We start from the raw sequence: 25,100 nt of genomic DNA on the forward strand, positions 1-25,100 counted from the left end.
GCCCAGTGTGTTGGGCTGTGCGTGCTCTGGTCAGAGTCTGAGCTGCAGGAACGGCATGACTGATTTTCCATAATTACTTTGAAAAGAGCTCATCTAACCAGTTCAGCTGGGCTTCTGCTGTCTTTTGTCACCATTCCGGTTCTGCACAAGTGGTTTGCTGAACCTTGACGCAAACGTTTTCACAGTGAAAGACTACGTATATGCCCCAAACCTTTAGATGTGCGCATAAATCGCAATCAAAACCAGTAAAGCATGATTCTGTTCTAAGAAAATCAGGGCAGCTCTCTGTATTTCAAAACGTTGTTAATGCATGTTTAGGCTTAAACCAATTCTGGTCATAACTAAATTAGTCACGCATTGTTTTAAATGTTGTCTCGTGTAATATATGTTTTCCTGAAGTATCTGTAAACTGTGCAGTTATTATTATTTTTAATGTATTTTATATAGTTGGACCATTTTTGAAATAACAATAGGCAGAATTGGAGCAGATGTTTTTCCAGCATATTGTGCATCAGCAACTGTTATAATTAGACTGAAATGATTTGACTTTAATTGTATTGTTCTGCAAAAACAAACCACGTCAATTTTTATTATAAAGCTTTTAGCAAAGAAGGGCATGCATTTTTTTAATGTTCTCACTTTTAATAATGCATTTGTGAAAAATGTATGTGGCTACAAGACAGTTCAAATCAAAGCAGCAGACCGAGACCCTGACTTTTTATCCTCAGTTTGAGGGTGTTTCGCAATCTCGAGTAAAGCTGCTCCAGAGCCACTATTTCAAGCATTCAAGGCATCGAGTGCCGCCAAAGAACGGTTCCAATGTCCAGCATACTTGGAATTCTACCGAGCCCGGCGTACTTCGTTTGGAGAAATTTCGAGGCTGCACATGTGTAACTCCGCGGTCTGAAAATCCCCACAATGCTTTGCGCACAGACCCATTTCCCCAAATCTTTGGCGGAAAATGTAAGGTGGGGCCTCTCATTTGACGCACACCTGCACACTTGCTCGCTTGTTCCACTCTTCGTTTTCCAAATGCCAGGAAGTATTCTTGGCTTGCTTCTGAAGCAAGACGCTCGGAAGACATGTGCTACCAAGCAAGCGTACTCGACATTGAGAAACACCCAGGGTCAAGCTTCTCAAATGCTAGATTATACATTTCCCATAATGCAACCTAATAGCATCTCTCATTAGACCCTCTGATAAATTCCCAATTATTTTACACTCCAAGGTCCCAAATTGTAACAAAGGCTTTTCTGTAGAAGATTTAACCCTTGTGCCTCACTATGGAGATCTTTTTATTTATTTCATATTTACTTTGGGCTGTTTCAATGCATACGGCATATATTTGGGCAAGGTTTTGAGTTGTTTTTTTTATCTTTAAAGTTCAACATTAGCTCATACAGTATAATAGTCTGTAATTAACTGTCTTGGCGAAATACAGACACTTGGACCATTAGGAATACAAATGTCATCTCTGAAACCCATTAAAGCCAACATTTTTAATCCAACATCCATTACAGCATTAAAATATACATTCTTCTATATCAGGCTTTCTATATAGAGCCTTGTTCTCATGTTTGCTCTATGGGTCAAATACATGAAGTGATAATGGAAGAAAATATCAATAGATATCATTTTAGACTATGTTAGGGGGGGAATGTGAACATCAGGGTTATTTTCTCACATTACTTATAGTACAGTCTTTTTTTATATTTCTTTATTTCATTTCAAACCTTTATTTATCCAGATTGTCCCTTGAGATCATAGATCTCTTTTTCAAGGGAGACCTGCAGCAATTAGGTTCCACATGAAACATAGAACAATAGAAGATATCATACAACATATTTACAAGCTACATTTACATACTTATCAACATTTACAAATACCCATAGTTTCAAAGAGCATTTCACTTAGACTTGCTTTAAAAACATTCAGAGGAATAAAATTGCTCAGTTTCAATTTTAGCTGTAGACTGTTCCAAGCAAGTGGAGCTGCGCACATAAAAGCTGTCTTACCTAAGACAGTCCTTGCTCTTGGCACATCTAACAAGACTACATCATGCGATCTCAGACAATAGCTGCTTGCAACTCTCTGTGTTATCAGAGAGCAGATATAATACGGGAGTTTACCCAACATGGCTTTATAAATAAACGTGTACCAATGACTGAGCCTCNCCCACACCCAACCCACACTCAACCAGATGACTGGTTTCAGGGCCAGGATAGCTAAGTCCACGTCTGAAAAAATAACCAGCTCACTGGATTGCACTCGACTGTAGACCACTTGGAGTGGTAGAAGATAAGGGGCTGCAAAAGGTACTACAGATTGCATCGTCTGACACAACATATGAGCTGCCATGCAGAAAGACATTGACAAAAAGAATCCAGCAGCTTTATGACAATGAAAAGGAAGATAAAGAGAATTTATTGGAGAAAGCCGAATGTGTTGCCCTGACTGGGGATCATTGGACCTCGGTAAGCAATTCAAATTACCTCTGTGTGACGGCACACTTTATTGACATCTTCTCACTGTTCTCAGGTCAAATATTTATATGTCATTAAAAATGCGATTAATTTCGATTAATTAATTACAAAACCTCTAATTAATTAGATTAATTTTTTTAATCGAGTCCCGGCCCTAGTAAATATATAAGTCGTCATGAACACATCTGTCCATCAGACAGAGGGCTGCTGTGCCTCCTGTCATCATTAATGGACTCTTTAAAATGACCGCTCAGAGGAGAGGAGGCCATCTTGGTGACGTGTGTTGTTCTGCTAGACCGGAGATGTAGTTCATTGAGCGTTTCACACAAAAAAATGTGTTACTTCACAGTTTTACGACAAACTGTGAAGTAACACATTTTTTTGTGTGAAACGCTCAATGAACTACATCTCCGGTCTAGCAGAACAACACACGTCACCAAGATGGCCTCCTCNCCTCTGGATCGAGGTTGTGCTTTTTTAAGAAGCGGTTTTATCACTGCTACTTTGAATGATTGTGGAACATAGCCTCATAATAAAGACATATTCATAATATTTAATAAAGAAGTGCTAATTAATGGAAAAACTTCTTTTAACAGCTTAGTGGCCTCATTTATGCTGACATATTCTTCATGTCTCAACCAAGTTTCAGTGAGACAGCATATATCAATATTATAATCTGATATTAAATCATTTACCAATATTGCTTTAGATGCTAGAGATCTTATGTTTAAGAGTCCACATTTAATCTTCCTGTTTTGTTGCACTGTAGTAGTTGTTACATTTACTTTTATTAGGTTATTATNATTGAGCGTTTCACACAAAAAAATGTGTTACTTCACAGTTTTACGACACATTTTAATCTTTTTGACTTGCAAAATTATCTTTTAAATTGACAAACATCATATGTGTAATTCGTGGCACAATTCAAACGGGATCGAAAGATACTCTTTCTCTGTCCATTGACTTCAATACATAACTTTTCCGAAATAAGGTCCCATGGAGCTCCCCCGGAAGGGGAGGGACTTCGCCACTCTATAAGATTTTAAAGTCTGTTACCCATTGTCTAACACATGGTAAACCCGTAATGCCGCTGTTGCCATATCTTTGAAATGTTGTTAAATAATAGTTAAGAAAACGCTAATGCATTAAGCGCCCCCGCAAACAATACTTACATACTGTTGCAAGAAAAAGTATGTGAACCCTTTGGAATTACCTGGATTTCTGCATAAGTTGGTCATAAAATGGAGGAAGCCACTGCTGGACAGCAGTGGCTTCCTCCATTTTATGACCAACTTATGCAGAAATCCAGGTAATTCCAAAGGGTTCACATACTTTTTCTTGCAACAGTATGTAAGTATTGTTTNCGCCTAATGTCCTCTCCAGGGATGAGTATAATCTAGCAAGGAGGTACAGAAAACTTAATTGCTTTCATCGGGCTGATGTTGTTGACGGTGCAGAATGAAGAAGAACTAGAGTTCCACTACATTTGTTTTATAGGCCATGCGTCAACCAAGAAAAAACAAACTTTAGAACTTTACTTTAAATGCTGGTTTAAAGAGCTCCCATTATGCTTTTTGCGTGGTTTTCCATTTCCTGTACTGCCTGTTATACTCGTTTATGTGCCATGTCAATGGATCTGCAAAGGCCAATCCTAAAGTTCCCTCTAGAGGCAGCTTTCTCTCCCCCCTGCATGTAACGGCCTCTTCTCGACTCTTTGTTTACTTCTGTAATAAAGTAACTATGTAACACTGTGATTGCTACTGGGGGTAGCACTCCAACAATTTGAACGTTTAAGGGGGTGGGACATCCATTAAAAGCTAGGTTAATCAATCACACAGAGCGTGACCAGCTAACCAAACAGAGCAGACTTGGCTCTGGTTTCAGGACAGGAGGGTGAAAGGAGGTGCTGCCAGCACAGGGCAGTATGAGAAAATAAAGACCTTTTTCCAAAATTAGGAAATTCCTACTGTCTCCAAGCGGTTAACCTTCAAGCCATTAGAATCCAACATTTCCCATGATGCAGTTACATTAGCTTTTCATTGGACTCTTCTCTGCTCTGATCAACATCAACATTATTTTAACTAAACACATTATGAACTGTAGAGCTTTATTCACAGGCCCCCCCTGAGTCATGGCTCCCGGGATGACTAGTCTGATTGCGTGGCCTCCTTTTAAAATAGCATTGTTGAAAACAGATTCTACACAGCATTGCCAGCCCAGCAACGAGGAGGCTCTCCTCCTCCGAATGCGCGGTTGTCCCTGTTGTTGTTTCCCATACTTGTGTTTTTAGTTTTTTTTTGGCCCGTTTTTTGGATACTATTATTTACCATTAACCATCCCACACTCCTCCCCAACCCACCCTCCTGTTTATTGGGAACCTTGCCCAAATCCCCATGTAGGGCCATGACTGTCACCCATTGTGAGCCAATTGGTTCCCTGATTGGCTTTTGCCAGGGCATTCCTCACCCATGTGGCCCTGGCCATGTGCTTCGAATTTCCCCCCTCTTTTGCCCACAGAAGCTAGGTTTACCCACCAACATGGGGGAGCCCTTAAGCCAAGTGGAAACATGTTCTTGCTTTTGGGACTGTTTCCTATGAAGGTGCCCAGGCTAAAAACCGCAGGTTCTTAAGATACAAATGAATGGGTATAAACTGTTGTTCTCTCCAAAATTTCCTCATCCCCTTGTTAAATTAGGACAACTGGTTTTACAGGGCCTTGCGTGGATGGCCTTCCTTTTTAATAGGCGGTTTCGGCACAAGACACATATTTAGATAATTGGGAGGGTGTTGGATTGGAAGGAAAAGGAATTCAAGTTCCCCCCAGGACCCCCAAGTTGTTTTTTTGCCATAAAGGGTGTTTTTTTTTTTTTTAAGGGGACATTGTCAAATTGAGCTGGCTGGACAAAGAGTTTATGCAACGCATGGTGGTTTGAACAGCCAGAGCCATAGGAGGTGGCGAGTCCCTTCCCCTTTCTCGGGGAGCTTCCATGCGGACCTTATTTTGGACAAGTATGCTTATGAAGTCAATGGAGAGAGGAAAGATTATCTTTGATCCCATGTTGAATTGTGCCAATGAATAACACATATGATGTTTTGGTCAATTTTAAAAAGATAATTTTTGCAAGGTCAAAAAAAAAAATGTGCCGTAAAAACTGCTGAAGTAACACATTTTTTTGGCTGGTGGCCTCAATGAACTTACAACTTCTGGCCTCTTGCATACGTCGCCAACACGAAGCGTGCGCCGTCACGTTTCACCTCTTTTCTTTCAGAATGGAAGCGACAAGTATTAAAAGAGTGAAACCCACTAAAAGGTCTGGGGCCCAGTTGAGAACTGTACATTTACTGAAAAAAGGGGAGTTAGTCGGCGTTCCAGCATGGCCAGCGACCGGCTTTACAAGGTGTCGGGGTCATAGCATAGTAATGGGGTGTACGGTTTTAAATGTCAGCTAAGCTAAAGCTGTCACACCTATGCCGACTCTAGAAGATTTTGTTTAGTCCGTTTCTGTGTCCGTATTTAAGATATCATAGTCGCTTACGTGGGATTTTGCTCGCTGTTTTCCATAGGATTAAAGACATTGGGGCTTTCTATTTGATCTCTCTGCAATGCGTACAGCATGCGCTTATTTAAGGATTAGGACACGCGATAGTGAGCCCGACAGTTCAATGCTGTGCTTCTGTAATTGTTCTATCTGCTGCCACTCAAATTACATCGTCTATGTAACCCTCTTTCTTTAAACTATTACCCGGGCAGGTATCCTAATTAAATCGAGTCGAGTAGCAAACCGATTATTGGGCCTGTAGTTTACATCAAGTTAGCGGTGCACGCCTTCAGCAACACCATATACTTAGCACGCACTATCCACGCACAAGATGCGCGTTGGTGTTTACATCCAGCCTCCGGTGTGTTGGTGGGCCAGTGCTGCTGCCAGGGCTGGGCGTCGGTGCCCTGGGTTGCGCGCTCGCGCTCTCGCCGGCTCGCGCGCGCAGCCTGGACGCCGCTCCGTTAGAGTGCCATAGCGGCCTGACGGGGGTTGATTAATGTCGCGGTGTGTCTTATTTCCCTCATGGTTGTCAGCCATTGGAACACTGTACGGCGCCCTCGGCACCGACAAGTTCATAGTGATCGGAACACATCACATCATTAATCAATGCATTCTCCACCAATATCAATTAGCGCAAAACACACAATTCCCTCGTTTATAAGTGTATGTTCATTACTATTACAAACATCTTTTTGGTACCATTTCATACAGGAAAGTCGAAAGACAATAGGTGCTTTACTGTACTCGGTCTCGCTCTCTCGTCCACCATATGACTTCTATCTCTGGCTTAATTTTCACTGTAGACTCCAATTCTGAATACTATTCTGGCGTTGCAGAGGATCCCTATTGTGAGTGGAGTGCCTTGTTTCACTGGAATAGGAGCTGTCGTTGGACATCTCGATCCGGGATACAGGTTGTAATTAATCTTCCTGTTCTTGAACAAAGAAGTAAACCATAGATAAAGAATTAGCAAATGATCTAAGGAATTAGTCAACAACGAATACTGGACTAGAGATAGCATTATCATTGTTCTTTCCATTTTCTATTTCTCTGGGTATACCACTTTTAAACACAGATTTTTATTAAAACAAAAAAGATATATTGAAAAAAGCGGGGTAAAAAACTAGTGGCCATAATACAGGTCAGTGCAGTACAACCAAAGTTGAGCCAAAGCAGCAACTTCTTCCCCTGTTTTAGTGAAAAAAAATCCAGATAGATTGGCAGTATAGAGAACAATGAAAATATATATAAATACCAGTGTCGTGTGACCGTGTGAATTCTTGGCTCCTTCTAAAGGGCTCTCTATTGAAATGAAGCCAAACTAGCGGCGGCACCTAAAACATATAGATGGAGGGTTGAACTGAGGTACTGCCGCGCAAATTGTTACATGGCAAAGATAGCGCATCCTCTCGCCCGTAACGATTTGTATTTTGTATAACTTTTCTCAATGCTGGTAATGAGTATTATATGCGTCTGAATGAATCAGCGTAAGTGTATAGACATGTCTGGTTATGTGCGAGGCTGTATGTGGGTTGTACGTGCAGCTCTCATGTTTGCTAATACTGATAGTGGATGTGAAAAGAAAGCACGAAGAGACTAGCACTTGGGAACATGACCGTGAGACGTGACTTGACTGTAGGGCTGTGTGTCTTTGCAATTGTGCCTGCGATTGTTTTGGTGGACTGCATTGACAGGTCCATCGGATGGTGCTTATGGGTCCACGCTGTTTGGTCTTATGATCTCCTTGACTTCCCTGTAACGAAGCCCCTTCTCGATGCTTGACAAGTGCGAATTGAAATTGCAAACTGTATAACAATTTATAGTAAATATTTTAAGTTATTCTATGGATGAAATAGATAGCTATCATATTGATATGGGATGTTAAGTTTGTCATGCTGTATCATTAAGATCAGTCTGGCTTGATTGTTAAGTTAAGATTTCTTTTTCCAATTTGTTATTTGCTTTCTTTTGCTAGCTCTTTCTTAAGCGAAGATGGTCGTGGCTTAACTTGAGCTTGCTCATAAGAGTCGGCCTCGCCCTCATAGATTCTCAGTGTACCACCGGATGTTGTCAAAGCCCACAGGTCGGAATCTCGACCGAGACCTCGGGCCGGTAGGGTGGATGGTGCGTGGATCCGGGACGCTCTACACATACACATATTGACGAGGAAAGATATGGAGCTAGAAGAAAGATTATGAGCCTCTCTCGCTATTGAGTCTCAGGTCTCTCTGTACTGTATCTGATGTTGATGGACATCCTTATTCGCATCCACCAGCCCCGTGAGCGAGGTGCCGCACTTGATTGACGGCATATTGCCGACACTCATAATTATAGAGGGCTAATGAGTAATTGTAACATATACTCGAGTGGCTTATATTTGTGAACCTTCGTTCATAGACCATTGAGAAGAGGTCGGCCAAATGTCTGCGTTCTCGCACTTTGTCCAGTGAGATGGACGTAACTGAGCCGCAGGAGTCACGCTGACACAGTGGCTCATGCGCAGTTGCGACGGACCCGTCGGCGCGCGCACCGCCCCTCCCCCCCCCGCCCCGCCCCCCCCGCCCCCCCTTGGACAATACCACGGTGTGCTTGTGTCATTCAAGCTCGGCTCTCTCTGTGCGTGTGCGTGTGCGTGTGTGCAGTGTGCGTGTGCGGTGTGTGTGTGTGGTGTGTGTGTGTGTAGTGTGTGTGGTGTGTGTGTGGTTTTGTGTGTGTGTGTTGTGTTGTGGCAATAGCGCATTTAGTGGTGATGGAGCCGAGGGCGCAGAGGATGAGATGTGAGAGGCGTGAGGACGAGCGTCGAATCTCGCACGATCCGCAGGACGCGCTCGCTTTAGTCGGGTTCTGCAGCTTAGGGGGGTCGCGGGGGGATGCTCCCCCGGGAGATTTTTTTTTAAATTATTGAAGAGGGAAAGCCCGATCAAGTCTGGTGCACTTAAAGCACATAAGAGGATCTATTGGCCATTCATCTGTCGCGCACCCATTATGAGACACGAACTGCCGTAAACGGATTTCGTTTTCTTTATGCGATATTTTACAAATCATGACGTCTCGCTCTCGCCCCATGTGCTAAACTGGCGCTATTGCTGCTGTCTATATTCAGAGACACTAGACAGCGCGAGCTGTTCGTCAACAAGTTGGTATGGAATATACATACCTGCTCTATTCTGCTCAAGACGTGGTAGGTCCTCATGAGGATGGCTAATATAGTGGACTCTCTGAGTGGTTTAGATACTAGACTGTTTTGTCTCATAGAATTTACAATTACTAGAAAGAGATGATTTCTGTGCCCGGGCTAATCTTTTGGATACACCTTCAATTAATTTATTCTAGCTTGTACATAAACCGTTTCTTACATACATCATAGAGAACTCTACATGTGTCCTTCCAGTGGCTTGACCTCGAGCCCCATCAGCTATATGGCAGCTGAACAAGAGTGGATAAACAGTTTACTCCTCCAAGGCGTGTGTTGGGGAAACAGCCCCCGGCAGTTGTTGGTAATCTATGTAACTGGTAATGTCAAGCTATAGTGCGCGCTCTCGCTCTCCGTGTAACCAGAATGATGCTATGCATCACTGCGTCCCCGCCTAGCATCCTGCGTCCCTCTTCTCTCCCTCTTTTTATTCTTCCCGCGCTCTCTCCCTCTCTCGGCGCCTTCTCATCTCTATCACACTAAATGGCGGCACTATTGCCCAACACAGCACACACACACACCACACATCACACACCACACAACACACACACACACACACACACACACACACACCACACACGCGCACACGCACCACGCACACACGCACACGCACACGACAGAGAGAGCCGAGCTTGAATGACAACAAGCACCGGTGTATTTCCATGCAACTCTCTTGATTGGTCTGGTGGACTTGCCTCTGTTGCATTTCACCTGAAAACGGGGAAGGAAATTGCAAGTCCTGCCGTCCTCTCTTGTGTCATGATGAGGTTCACATAAAGCACGGTTAATGTATTATATTATTGAGGTGTCTCAAATATACGTCAATCAAGTGGCACCTGCTAACGGGGTGGTGGATGATATGTTTACATCTAAAAACATATTTTTCAAACATTATTATTTTAATTTTATTTTTCTTTCTTTTGTTACTTTTTTTGTTAACGGTCCGCGATCTACCCGCACCACACGGTCGATCGCGATCGACTGGTTGGTGACCACTGCCCTAAACCAATGAATGTGTATCTATAATAATAATAATAATAATAATAATAATAATAATATTGCATCAGCCAGACTGTTTATGAAACATTTACAAATACTTCTTAACCTTTTCATCAATAGAAATATTGTTTTTAATGTTATAACATTGCAATTTTCTTTCCACTGTCAGCATGAGAGGTATTCAGGAGGGTCTAATGAATCATGACCGTGAACAGTTTGCACACGGCCTCCGGGGATGAAATGGCAGGATGCAGCACATCTACATCTATGCTTGCAGGACAACACCTAAACAGGAAGCAGCACGGTCTGTTACACACAGTAGAGTTAGTCTCTTCTGCTTTCTTTCACAGTATCATGTAACAGGATGAGTACAACACAATCCACTCACTACCATCTGCATACTAATGTGTTCATTCAGTCAAATATCATTCATTGTTCAAATAAACTGTAAGCTATTAGAGCACTCTTAATTTGGGCTGGGTATTCAAACCCATTTATGTTTTAGGCTTCATGTATTTTCATTTTAAATGTATTAAACCAAATCCATGGTCATAGCAACATGTACTTAAATACAGTCCAACGCAATCACTGGGATTTTTCACTAAGAGGGAAGAAGTTGCTGCTTTGCTCAACTTTGGTGTACTCTGACCCTGAATTTGCCCACTATTTTACCCTTTCAATAACTTTTTTAATAAAAATCGTGTAAAAAGTGTATAAGAGAAATTAGAAAAATGGAAAGACAATGATAAGCATCTCTATCCATATTGTTGTTGACTATTACTAGACAGCTATCTTACAGGTTATTTATTCTTTGCAAAGACAGGAAGATTAATTACGCTTTATCCCATGGTTTGACTAAAGCCTTTTCAGGACAGGTTACTCATACTAATTTTTCAGCAGAGAATGTATGAATGGATCACAGTGAAAATTAAGCCAGAGATATGACAACCAGGGCCAGTTCTAGTGTTTTGCACCTTGTTTTTTCCTTGTATATTTAGACATTAGTAAGACATACACTTATAAACAGGATGTGTGTTTTGCTATTGAATTGGTGGAGATGCATTGATTAATGATTGATGTTTCATTACTATAACTTTCTTCCGAGGCCCACAGGTGTTCCAATGCTACAACCCATAGGAAATATAAACCCCTCGACATTAATCAAACCCCCTCAGCCCTTATGCATGCCCTAACAGCGGGCTCCAGCTGCCCTCCAGCCGTCACATGACCGGACCCACCCAGGGCACCGAGCCCCGGCCAGCTGCAGCAGCACTGCGCCACAACACACCGGAGCTGGATGTAAACACCAACTTCCATCTGTGCGTGATAGTGCGTGCTAATATTATGGTGTGTGCTGAAGGCCGTGCAAGCTAACTGATGCACTAACAGGCAATAATCGGTTTGTAATGACTCGATTTATTAGGATACTGCGTGTAATATTTAAAGAAAGAGGGTTATAACATGTAATTATGATGCACAGTATAAACATAAACAGGCTAACTGCGGCTCACCTATCGCTGTTAAATACGAACTGATTTGCAAAATAAATGGTGATGCATGCTACAGGAAACACATCACACGTAACCTATGTTGTAATTTGATGCAAGTGTTATTAATATTTGCATGAAACTTTGATTATCACAAGGACAGCCTGCAGTCTCCTACATAACCGCAAACAGCCATCAAATGTGCGGACACAGAGCTCCGCCTGAAGGTGACGCAGAGGCTTGTTTACCTGACTTTGGGTAGGTGACAATCCAAATGTCGCTACTTCTGAGGGAGAAGTTGGCGATCTCTTCCATTTTCCCCCTGCAGAAGGGCGGCAGCCGCACTCCATCAAACTCGAAGTATTTGCTCTCAAACTCAATCGGCGTGCTCGGCGTGTCTGCCTCGCTCTCGGCCATCCTCGAAACGAGCCGCCAGTGCACGAACAAGTGAAAAGAGCACTCCCACGCGAACTGTTTTTCCAAAATAGTCAATCAATCGTGAAGGTGTTGGTGGTGGTGGTGGTGATGATGATGATGATGATGATGGGGAGGTTGATTTAGAAACAGCGTTGCCGAGGATGCTGCACGGCGGGCGGAGGAGTTGACCAGCAGCCAATCATGTGGGAGAGAAGTGATGTAATGCGCGCACACGAGTCCCAGCATCAGGACCATACTCACCGAGCTCGTGGATGCACGCGACTGCAGAGGAAGGATGCTTCACAACACATTTGACAGATGTACATGCTCCAGTTAAAGTAGGCTATTACCATAATGCTGCTTTAATATTCCTATAACATTAGGTAACGTTGTCTTATTGTGCATCAGACTGACAACACCATGCATACATTTTGTAGGCCTATACTATACTATTATATAACCATTATTGTTCTGGCATAAATTGTCTCTCTCATGGGCTTAAAGAGTATGTAAGTGCTTTTAACTTAGGTAATTCTGTGTAATTATTAGGCAGTGAGGACAAGTATACACCTGAGCAAATCTAACCCAAGCTACACTATGCCCTATTGTAAGCAAACAGTGAAAAGGAGAGTGATCAATCACCATGAGAGACAGTTTATGATGAGCATAGACATATTAAACAGGTGGGAGAAATCTTGAAATAACTGTTAATTCGAAAACATTGGATGGGTTTTTGTGTGTTTACTATCTTCTCTTTTTTTAAAGGGTTAGTTATGTCACTGCCTGTTGTCCAACCCACTTGCTGATGATTGGTTCTTGTAAAGGCAATGGCACTGATAGACGTGTCTTAATCCAATCATACTCTCACTAACATTTGTTGCATTGACTGTCCCTCGTAAATCTTAATGTCTATAATTGACAAGCGAAGCTACAGGCACATTCAGTCTTCATGTTGCCTTACGTTTCAATTCATGTATTTATTTAGTCTAGTCTGTAAACGTATTATGTCATCACACTTTGTTGAACCACACCATGGCTACATCAAAACTGGACAATAAAAACATTTCAATAGGTTAATTATTTTAGCCTGGCACTATTCTAAACTAGGCATAAATAATAATAATAATAATAATAATAATAATAATAATAATTCATTACATTTTTATTAGAGCACTTTTCCAGGTGCTCAAAGCGCTTTATTTATTTTCACTATCTATCTCTGTAAAGCGACTTTGAGCACCTGTAAAAGCACTAACAAAATAAATCTATTATTATTATTTACAATTTCACATTACACATATTAGACATGTATTTATTACTGTTATTACTACTAAATACCCACTAATGGACCAGTTGAGTGAGAAGTGTGATATTTCTGACAGCCCCTGAATGCATTATTGACAGAGCGTCCTCCCTGTACTTCCCCTTTAAGAGCCAGTTGTTGACCTGTGGATTCAGTTCTCCAGTCTGCCTCCGCCGGTGAGGTAGACTTTCCGTCCGCTGTCAGTGCTCCCGATGGTCGACCTAAATGGCGGCTGGAACCTCTCTTTCGCCGGTTGCGGGTTTCTGGGGATTTACCACATCGGAGTTGCTAGCTGCCTGCTGGAAAAGGCGCCCTATCTTCTGACAGGGGCAACCAAGTTATACGGAGCCTCGGCCGGTGCTCTGACCGCCTCGGTGCTTGCCAGCCAGGCATCCATAAGTAAGCTGAACCGCTGTGGTGTGGACTCAGGAAGTCCTATTGTTATATAATAAATACTGTATATATGGCATAGTTTGCCTTTACAACGCTATTAATACACGCATACAAGCCAATGTCTTGTATGTTATACTAGAACACAATGTCCAATATGATATCATTATGGACATACATGTGATGTATTATATTTTTATATTGGTTAAGACAAACACTGAGAACCATTACTTCTCATAGCCTGGTGTATGACTCTGCTGCTAATAATTAATAACGTCACTGTCACTTTACCATGTAATTTGACTCAAAATTAGGATTAACATATTTTAGTTCAGTTATTGGGGTAAGAAAACTGGTAGCATTTTAGTAGATTAAAGTGAATGTTGGTTGAATTTTTGGACAAAACTGCCTCAAAAGTATATATATTTTTTAGCATATAGGCCTAGGAATGCCAAAATATCATAAATATAATTCAGATTTGTTGTAGATGAAACATAGGGAGCTTTTCTAGTGTTCAAAAACAGACCGACTTCTGTCAGAGGCGCTCCTTTCACTTTCTCTTACATGAATAAACATCATAACATATACTCATGTATGGACTAACTTGAAGCCATGTTGACCTCCGTATCGGCTTGAAAGAGGGCTCGCTAAGGTCAATGTTGGTCACTGACTCCAGGTAGCTTAAGTTAATTTTGATTTATCAGCATGTTAATACTTGAAGATGTGTTTATTTATTCGCAGTCGATTGATCAGAGGGAATCCTCCTAAGGTTCCATCTCCTAAAACCTAAACCCCTGTTTCTGTCTCTTGTTTAGTAAGATGTTGTGAAGATGTGATCGAGGTGGCCAAAGAGGCCAGGAAGAGGAACCTCGGCCCCCTTCACCCCACCTTCAATCTGGTCAAGGTCATAAAGTCTGGCCTGGATCGAGACCTGCCCTCCGACGCTCATATCCTGGCCTCGGGGCGGCTCTGTGTTTCGCTCACCAGAGTGTCCGACGGGAAAAACGTCATAGTGTCAGAGTTTAACTCCAAAGATGAACTCATCCAGGTGCGTGTAGTTGGTGAAAAAATCTGAAGAAGCCTCTAGGGTTCCGTGACAATAATCCAAGCCACAGGAAGTAGATTTACTCTGGTTTAACTGTGCAATCTTTCCACAGGCGCTGGTCTGTAGCTGTTTTATTCCCATCTACTGTGGGCTGATTCCTCCTTCCTTCAGAGGAGTGGTAGGTGTCTGTTTGAATCACTACTCATTCAAGTTTAGTTTGGTTTCCCTTTTGGGATGCACAATTATTTGAACAAAATCTACTCTCAATGCCATGAGACTTCAGATGAAGTCAAAATCCTACAAAGGTGTTCCCTTTCTTAATGTATGTAATTCAAAGGTCATTTGGGTGCATGTGTTATCCAAAACCATTATATTTATATAACAGTATTCCAGTAAACTCTCAATATAGGATTGGGAGAAGGTGCTAATAATAGGTCGAACTGCAAGGCTCCTATGATCTCATTTTGTTTTCAAATAATCAAGGTGAGTCATTGGCATGTTACAAAAGAGATTTTTTCCTAAAACCAGTGCTGCCTTCACTTTGACTTACTGGCTGCTTTTGGACTTTGACAGTGATCCACTCAACCGAGATGCGGCTACTGTGTGTGTGTGTGTGTGTGTGTGTGTGTGTGTGTGTGTGTGTGTGTGTGTGTGTGTGTGTGTGTGTGTGTGTGTGTGTTTGTGTGTGTGTGTATGCCTGTGTTTGAGAAAGAGAGAGAGAGAGTGTGTGTGTGTGTGTGTGTGTGTGTGTGTGTGTGTGTGTGTGTGTGTGTGTGTGTGTGTGTGTGTGTGTGTGTGTGTGTGTGTGTGTGTGTGTGTGTGTGCCCGCTAAAATACAAAAAACAAACTCCTCTCCTCTGTTGCCAAGTCACACAGAATCACAACTAAGTCAGATTGGATTCAGATGACGTTATACAGTTATGACAAAATGCAAAGGTCAAGTGTGTCATGATGAAGGCAGATAAAGAAAATACTCGATGAGATAAAGATGCAAATGCGAAAATTATCTTTCGATTTTAACAAAAAAATGCTACGATGAATAAATTAAGCTAAAAAAAAGTATTGAAATTGAGGTGTCAATAGACATGTAAGCGAAGGAAGGAGCAGAAGTGTCAGTTGAAGCACTCATAGTTTTGGGTAATAACAGCAGAAAAAAATTAATTTGAGTTGAAGTTAAACTGCCTACGACAGTTTGTGTATTCACTGAAAGGACTTGAATTGTCTTAGTACGGCTGAACGCAGTTTAAATGCCAAATAAACAAAATACAAGTCAATAAGCCCGACCTTTACAATGACAACAGATGTAAGTTCACAACCTGAGGACATGAAGTATAGTACAAAACAAGACTTTCCAATAATAACTATACAGTTCCAGCTAAAAGTAATTTAAAGGAGCAGTGTGTAGGATTTAACGGCATCTAGTGGTGAGGTTGCAGATTCCCACCAACTGTGCCCTTCCCCACACACAATTCCTCTTTGTAGACCCTAAATACAGTCTGTTATCTCACTCTAGGTGCCAAAGTTCAGCGTCAAAACTCCAGGGGGAACGCAAAGAGTCAGGATTCATTTAAACTGTTGACATGTATCACAGCTGTGTTTATGCAGTCAGCCGCCCTTATCTGTGGATTCTGTACATCGTGTTCTTTCTGAGCTTGTCCACTTTAACTCCATATTTTCACACGATAACAAATATACTTTCCTTTACATTTAAAAAAAAAGGTTATTTGAAAGGACTATGTAATTTGTATATTAAGAAGAGAATAACATTTGATTGGATTAAAATGGTAAACCAAAAGTAAAGTATATATATTCAAGCACTTATTCAACAATTAAGAATCTACTCAACTAGGTTACAACTTTAAATCTTCCTGCTTCTTTCTTCAAAGCTAACATTTGTTTGTATTTGCAATTTTATGAAAACCTGTTAAGTTTTTCCCTGATTTCTCCTAAGAAACTAAGAATCTTCCTGTAAAATATAGTTTTACTGATAGTTCTTCACATCCAAGAGAAACAAAAGCCCAACGGATGCTCGATAATGATACAGATATTGATATTCTCCAGTTATATTTACTTTTAAACAACTCGCAATGGATATGTACGGAGCAAGATTAGGAGTCTTTGAGCTGAATGATACCCTCTGTTTTGTATAGTCTTGCACAGTCAGTGAACTAAAGGGATAAATCCATATTAAGTTCATATCTTCTGTAATGACAGTATGCCGAGTTATCAGGCAGCGAGATAATATGCATAATAATAATGTAATAAATCCAATATTACAGTAAGAAGTAGGGAAAAGTGTTGTTACACACTTCTACACTCTGTAAGCACATTGATGTTGCGCTCCACTTCCTGACTGACCTCATTCTGACAATCTGGCAGACATTTTTTCACCCTCTCGGTCCACATGCGGCATCTCTGCCAAGCCAAATGGGATTTTACAACCGCCCCCTGGAATAAGGTTAATCCTGTCTCAATGACATTTTAATCGCTTTAAATTACAAAATCCTCCTTTCATTTTCGAATGTTCTGGTCGTAAAAATGCAACAAGAGCCTTTCATTAAATAAACAGATTGGTAAAATCTCTAAAAATGAAATCACTGATACAAACAAAGAGGTAAGTGTTAAGAATTAGGATGTTTTTCTGCTACAGGGTGGTTGGGTTTTTGGTTTTGAAAGTGTCTTTAACATGTTTTGTCACGGCGATTGCAGGGCATTAGGGAAAAAAATGAAAAATATCCCTGTGCATTGTTAATTAGGTTTAAACTACTTCAAATTTCCATTAAAAGGCATACACACTTTTCTGTCTCTTTGCCCTTTTCTTTGTCTTTAGCGTTACGTGGATGGGGGAATCAGTGACAACCTGCCGCAGTCGGAGCTGAAGAACACCATCACCATCTCTCCCTTCTCCGGCGAGTGTGACATCTGCCCCCGCGACAACTCCACCAGCCTCCACGAGCTGCGCTTCACCAACACCAGCATCCAGATGAACCTGGGCAACATGTACCGCCTCAGCAGGGCCCTTTTCCCCCCCGAGCCCAAGGTAGGTACTGCTTCACAATCGGAAGAGGGACGTTAGACATTATCAGAAAAAGGATACAAATAGGACACAATTAAATGTCTGTTTTGCGAGAACAATGGTGCTTAACTCCCGTCAAATTCCTGCTTTTTTTGTTTTTCTGAATTACAGTAAAGTAATACTTCATAATGAATCTTCAGATTTTGCTAGATTGTGATATTTTCCCCTACATATAACAGCAATGTACATACTTCAAATCCATCTTTAAAAATGACTTATCAATGAATTTCATCTACATCTTATCAATGGATCCAGTTATTATAGGCAACGTGAACAGAACCATTGTTCAACCCTCAGAGTGACAAACTTGTGTAGCTTAACAGATATAGAACTTTATAGTCTAATGATATGTCTATGCAGTGATTTTTGCGTGTTCTGCTGCCCCCTAGTGGCAGAAAAGTGCCCCTTTAATAAGGCAAGGCTATCTAACATTAAAAAATAAGAAATTATGATATTTCTCTTACATAAAAAGGGCAATAAAACATACTCTTATCTTGTGACCAGTAGCACTAGCATTAGCAATAATATTATTAGAATATTGTTTTATCTAACTGATATAACTGAATGAAATTGCTTCTTTTATGACCCTTCAATTGATTTGGTACCGTCACGCACGTTTGGACATTGGTCACTACTACCCTACAATCACCACACTACCACAGCTTGCTAAACTAGCTTTTGGATTTAGGATAGAAAACACCCTCAGGACGACACGAATGAAGATCTAAATCCGTCGTGTCTTGCTCACCGTTTAAGACGTATGCCTCACTGTCACGAGACGATAAAGTCCTTTAAGACGAGAGCTGGCATGGACAAAGTGCAAAGGGATTATTATTGCTCTGATTCATATGCAGATCACTTGAGATATCCATGTTGGTGCCCTTCCTCCGTGGCTTGTTTTGCTTTCCTTCCCCTATTTTATTTCCTTTATTCACGGACAGGAAGTGAGTATGTATCTAAGCTAAATGTTCCCTCTCCTTTATCCCATGTTTCCTCTTGTTATTTTCGGGTGGTTATTCTTAGGTCATTTTAAGGTTGCTATGAGCTTTAGGGTAGAGCTCTCTTGTTGTTATACAGCCCTTCAGCCCTCCCCTCACGTGCGTATTACGCCATAATCCATGATTATGTAATAGGGTGCATACATCTGTGTGATGGGGGAGGTGCGTTCTTATATTCCTAGAAAGAGGAAATCCCCCTGCAACATACTACACGAAAAACAAGTGTACCCATACCACACATGCCACTTAACACACACATGTACACATATAAATGTAGTGCTGTGTATTGAACGTTCCACACGTAATTTTAACTAACTATTTTAGAATTGTATGGAAGTTTTAAAATGCCTCAAATAAAATCAACTAAATTAATGAAGTAAAATTCAATACGCATTGTAATTTGTAGTATTTGTTATTTGACAGTGTTAAATCCGAAACATATGCTTAAAAAAAAACAATGTAGCTCTTTTTTCTAACTGATTAGGTGTACTGTATTTTATTAAAAGAGTCAAAACTCCAGCAACAGTTTTCATAAAGCACATATAATTAGTATATTTAATGTGAAAAAGACACATATCGGCTTTATCACAAACTGTTAGGAAATAATTTGTTTAGATATTCAACCTTCGACAGAGTTCATAGTTTTCTCCCTTCACTGTCTCTTTTCCCATGGCATAGGTCTACGGCCGGTATTGCTGCTATCTCTCTTAAGGAGGGGCAGCTTGGGCGCATTTTTGTTGCCAGCTGATGACCGAGCACAAGCTGACATGAGCTGACATGATGAGATGTTTATTGTTCAGGGACATCGTCTTTTCTGGAATGTAGGTTCCCTGGCGCACATTCTTGTTTTAGGAACAAGAGCTTTAGTTGGATTCAGGGTCCATATTTGTTTAATCTCGCTGATAAAGAATGCTGATTGTTACACTCTGAACTAGTTAAAACCTGGAACTACAGGAGGGTTCTTCAGAATTGATTGTGGCATCTCAAGCGTGTGGTCAAACCGTGGCCCGTGACATGTCTTGTGAATTCTCCGGCCGAAGCTCCAAATAAACCGTCAGTGTTTGCCATCAAAGCTCCAGCTCTCCTCGTGTCTCTCTGAGTCCTGTTTCTAATTGCTTCAGAAGTTTCCCCCACAGTCACCATACATAATGTCACAAAAATTAAAACAAAAAAATAAATAGAAGTAAACTCTGAATAGACAAATATTTGTCCTGTTTATAAGATGGACTGTTTTCCTCTCCACAGATACTGGCTGAGATGTGTCAGAGCGGTTATAAGGATGCTCTTCGCTTCCTAGAAGACAACAGTGAGTATCCTTCTCCTCTCTTACCTGACTCTCAGACATACTTTCCTAGTTATGATTCATCCCCATCAGCCTCTAGCGTAACCTTTGGACTGTGTCACTCTCACCCTGTTTTCTGAGGCATAACATAATTTCAGTATTACATTTCCTAGAGGCCACAAAGGAAAAAAATTGACCCTGTAAGAAAAATGTAATATCACAATTTCCATGACGTCGCTCACTGATACTGTGTTTTGTCCTGCCAGACCTGATTATGCCGGATCATCCGACAGCGGGCCCCTCTCTGCCCGAGCCCCCCTGCTGCTGCCAGCATACGGAGACCAACAAAGAGTGGGTGCTCCGGAGGCTCCGCCTACTGCGGAAACAGCACTGGTGGCTGGATGAGCAGATCAACCTGCCCACGTCCATCAAGAAAGGTGTGATGTCATCCAATACTCTGTTAGCTTTTCGTAATGGAGATGTATTTGAGCTTTGGTTTTGTAATGCCTCCATGAGGTGGTGTATAAACATGCTGTGTGTGACTGATCCGGTTTTGTGTGTGTGTGTGTGTGTGTGTGTGTGTGTGTGTGTGTGTGTGTGTGTGTGTGTGTGTGTGTGTGTGTGTGTGTGTGTGTGTGTGTGTGTGTGTGTGTGTGTGTGTGTGTGTGTGTGTCAGTGTTCTGCGAGGCCTGCCAAGACACACCTGGCTTGTACGCCAAGGTGTCCGAGCTGCTGCCAGTGAGAGTGGCCTCCTACCTGCTCATGCCATGCACACTTCCTGTACAGTCGGCCTACTCAGTGGGCCAGAGGCAAGTTAGTATACACATCTAATCGTTTACAGTATCTCACTTTTTAGCAAAAGAGTTTTACATTTGTTATTTGCAAGTCCATAACCATGTTGTTTTGTTAAAGATCATTTTAAAGCCTATTGTTAAAATATTATAATTTCTCTGTCCCAGGCTTTTGGAGTGGATCCCAGAGGTGCCAGCTGATGTGCGCTGGCTGGTGGGGATGGCAGGTAGCGTGTACCAGCAGGCCTGGAAAGGAGCACCAGCCAGCCCCATCAGGTGACCAATACTTTTTGTATAGCTGTATTTGGTTAACTATTGACATTTTTCCCCTTTTATCAATCATTACAGCTTAAACTTGTACAAAGGGGGAGTGTTTATCTTCGCCTACGCACCATCAATAATACATAAATCACAATCATTTTTAGCAAAACTTGTTCTTTTTTTCACACCTTGCTCCTTTATGATAGCTTTTTTTGCTCATTGCACTTTTGTTTATAGATATACTTTTACGACAGGTTTGTTCAACCTAGTTAATTTGAATCAACTTAAACCATACTTGAAATATAAGTGAAATAAAATCTGTTTAATTGACCTTACAGTGACCCTGGGCTGAGGAAATCCTTGAGTGCGCCGCCTCTAAACACAGAATGTGAGAAACCCATGCAGAGAGACCACCTGCCCGCACTTTCCTCCCTCGATCTCCATGGCAGCTACTGGGAGATCCCCAAATCTACCTCCTCCTCCTCACCCCATCATCATCCTCACACTACCCCCTCGTCACCGCAACAAGTCTGCTTTTTTGTCGGCTCACAGGACGAACATTAGAGCCATTTAAACAGATTCAGGAACTGCACTTTGTCGACGATGCAGACACATTTCCACTTTCTGTGGATTGATGGGCGGTAGAACAATTTGAGCAATAAGCAATGGTGTTACAAGGACACACACTTTATCTCTCATCAGTCAAGGAAGCACTAACTGTATTAGATTGTACTGAGTGCTCTCTGGAAAACCGCTGCACAATTCACTCAGGATTACAGATGTGTTTGATGACCTGTTTTAATAAACAGTACAGAACTGTGTCTAATTGTACAACTACAACTCTACCTACCTGTTTAAAACTATTCAGAAGTAGCATGCAATCCTCATTCCCATACAGCTGATTTCATTGAGAGTAATTTATTTGTTTAAACTTTTGATCATGTGAATTTGAACTGTTTGCAACGCCACCACATAATTATTTTAAAGTTAAATGATGCACCTTATGGCAGCAATGTTGGAAGTCTGCCGGCCAACTTCTTAAAAAAATGTAAAGTCAGAAATATCTAATTTATTTAATCCAACATGTTTTTGACAGTGTTCCATCTGTGGCTATGGCTACAGATAAAGCTTGGGCTTTCTTATACTATAGTGAGACGGTTATTATAACCAAAGCTACAAAAAACGTTTTAATGAACTAAAGTGTCCTTCAGTAGTCTCTGTACGAAGAATAGACAGTTCACTGCCTCACAGAACTATACATATTGAGACAAATAAAACAAGTCACTTTACTCACTGATCAGCCACATTACTGAGTCTCACGCTGGTTAAATTATTGACACAAAGCCTCTGTAGAGTTCCTTGTTGTTACTCAATTTGCCAAAATGAAATACTTATGCTGACTGTGCTAATCAACATTGTTAATGCAATATATTGGTGTTATCAGGGTGTTTTAGATCACTCATAACTTGAAAGTAAAGACATGTTTTTTCACTGTGATTCTCTCTTTCGATTAAATATTTGAATTGATTGATTGTTTTGTTGATTTTTTTGAGTGTCCTGTACCAAATGGTGACAACAACTACTACATTTTGGAAGTCTATAATATAATTTTAACTCCACTACATTTATTTTCAAGCTTTAGTTACTAGTTACTTAGATAACTAACTAAAATAATATCCTCCTGGGACCCGAGGAAAAAAAGTGTCTTCCAATTTCCTTTTTTTTGTGATTTCCTACCTATTTAGGGTTAAAAAAACATCTTGCAATTTAGACTTTTTTTATTTTATTTTATTTTAAAGTATTACAGTATGTCCACTGTAGAGGACGTCAGGACCATATTAGTTTGAAAAGACAGCCAAAATGAACAGATAGACTATGTAACGTATTATGGTTATAGAGTGATATTAATACAATAATACATTCACCTTTATTTAAAACATGAATAAGTAATTGATCTGAACATTGCTGTTTATTTGGTCACTAAAAAACTAGTTTGGTTTTTGGTGAATCTTTCCAGATCTTCAAAGACTTTTATTGTCTTACAGTTTAAAATTTATAGAACATGTCAATTTTATTTTTAATGCTACAACAGAATAACACTCAATTATCTATAAATCACTATTTGATTTAACCGGCATTACTAAGCGTTTGGTCTCCCACTTACATTCGGCTTCCATAAATCGAATTGACGAAGTTCTCGACTGTCACATTAGTCATAAGAACAACCTGTTGTGGTGACAATACGGATCCCACGGGTCAATCATACAAAAAGGCCCCCCCCCCCCCCCCCCCGCCACAAGCCCGACCGCCCCAGGCTCAGGTACTGGTCAGGATGACTAACGATCGGAAGACGGGTACGTCGAAAATTTCCTACAAACAGATGAAGACCGACCTGTTTCTATTGCTGTCGCGAAATAGCGTGAAACCGAGCTAGCCGCAAATCGACTCATATTTCTGCCATCTTCGTCCTTTCTCCGCCTCCCGACTTCCGCGGAGCCCTGATTACGCATGGCCACCCAACCAAATTCAGGCAACAGAAGGGTAGAAGTCGCACCACACTAAAAACTCAGCAGTCAGTCCGGCCCGGAGTCCTGAGGAAAAGGGAGGGTAGGGCGGTAGGGGACGCCTGGAGCATAATGACTACCAGCGAAGAAGACTCGGTGCTGCGGCCAGTACGCGTTTCGCAGCGTAGTCTCTCTGGGGTGTCTACAACTTCCGCCTTTCAAACATCAAGACTCGGGTGGTCGTTATCCCCACGGTCATGAAGGGGTTTTATGAGTTGTGCATGTAACAATTTTATATGAAAGTCAATGCATGTCAATTTTCATGGGTCATAACATTGGGTTTTATATGGGTCAATTTTACAAGTATGCACGGACGAATATAACATTAGAACTATTAATAAATAGTTATAAATACATAGGAGGACCCTGGTCCGGGTAACTTTTACAGGTTGACGATCACCTGTAAAACAATGTAACGTAAGAAGGAAACTGAGAAAACTCGAATGAGATAGGTGTTAGGCGACTACAATGACATGTCTCCTGTAGGACCCAGAAAGGTGCACTATACAATAACCAAAATTTTAGACGGTACGAACCTCTTCAAGGAGAAAGAAAAGTAGGTTTTACCGTACCGTATGGTTTTTGTTTTAACAATATCTTCGTCGCTTCGCTCTTACAGTTTAATAACCAACGTTATTAACATAAAAAATGTATTTTAGGTTATGTACAAGGAAACAAAATAAATTGTACACTCCTATTGATATATTAAACAAGGACTTAACGTTAATTTATTAAGTCTCAAAAGTTTATTGGTCGGGGAAAAATATTTTACAGGTAAGATCAAATCACCTGCAGTCCCTGGTAGAAGTACCTGAATTACTGAGATTTATAAACAACCGGTCCTCTGTCCTTGAACTTCGTCTGTAAAAGAAACATGGTCTATCAAGGGGTCCTTCATAATTATAAAAACTCGACGAGTATACTAACTACTCCTACTACTAAAGATGTGGTCCTAATCTCTCCACGTCTCCTACACCCCCCTTTCTACGTCCTCCGAGGTAACTCGCGCTGTCTATGTCTGTCTCTCTGTCTATCCCTGCTCGACCTTTCTGTACCGGGGGGAGACACCGGTTCTCATCGTGCAATACAGAATAACGACAAAAATAAAAATTCACGCTTCGCTAAACTTTTTACTCTTAACGGGAGTCTTACGGTCGAAAACAAAGATACTCGTTACAGTTTACCTCTGGTGTAGGTATGTTGGATCAGTTTCCATACTGGGATGTCGGCACGGCTGACCTCCAGTTAAGTCCCATGAAAAGGGGTGAT

At 41.1% G+C, this 25,100-nt stretch overlaps 3 protein-coding genes across 4 annotated transcripts in view; all 3 read left to right on the forward strand.

The window, feature by feature from the left end:
- The window catches only part of LOC104964947 (oxidation resistance protein 1-like), a 199,812-nt gene that overhangs the window by 47,939 nt on the left and 126,773 nt on the right, over nucleotides 1-25,100 (forward strand).
- pnpla3 (patatin-like phospholipase domain containing 3) lies at nucleotides 12,340-22,788 on the forward strand. Of its 2 annotated transcripts, none has more exons than XR_800485.1 (10): nucleotides 12,340-12,459; nucleotides 13,554-13,823; nucleotides 14,630-14,862; nucleotides 14,972-15,037; nucleotides 17,690-17,899; nucleotides 20,179-20,239; nucleotides 20,482-20,652; nucleotides 20,892-21,028; nucleotides 21,175-21,282; nucleotides 21,606-21,696. XR_800485.1 is itself a non-coding variant. In XM_010793860.1 (10 exons), exons 2-10 carry the CDS (start codon nucleotides 13,637-13,639, stop codon nucleotides 21,829-21,831), a joined length of 1,395 nt encoding a protein of 464 aa, XP_010792162.1. In that variant the 5' UTR covers nucleotides 12,351-12,459; nucleotides 13,554-13,636; the 3' UTR covers nucleotides 21,832-22,788. The 2 variants fall into 2 exon arrangements, 1 of the variants encoding a protein (XP_010792162.1); XM_010793860.1 differs by having other exon boundaries at nucleotides 12,351-12,459; nucleotides 20,892-21,024; nucleotides 21,606-22,788.
- The window catches only part of sult4a1 (sulfotransferase family 4A, member 1), a 16,369-nt gene continuing 14,868 nt past the window's right edge, over nucleotides 23,600-25,100 (forward strand). The window contains exon 1 of the mRNA XM_010794114.1: nucleotides 23,600-23,621. Within this exon, the coding sequence (XP_010792416.1) occupies nucleotides 23,600-23,621 (22 nt within the window). The remainder of the gene's footprint in view (nucleotides 23,622-25,100) is intronic.

This window comes from Notothenia coriiceps, unplaced genomic scaffold, assembly GCF_000735185.1.
Source record: "Notothenia coriiceps isolate Sejong01 unplaced genomic scaffold, NC01 NC01_scaffold00037244, whole genome shotgun sequence".
NCBI lineage: Eukaryota > Metazoa > Chordata > Actinopteri > Perciformes > Nototheniidae > Notothenia > Notothenia coriiceps.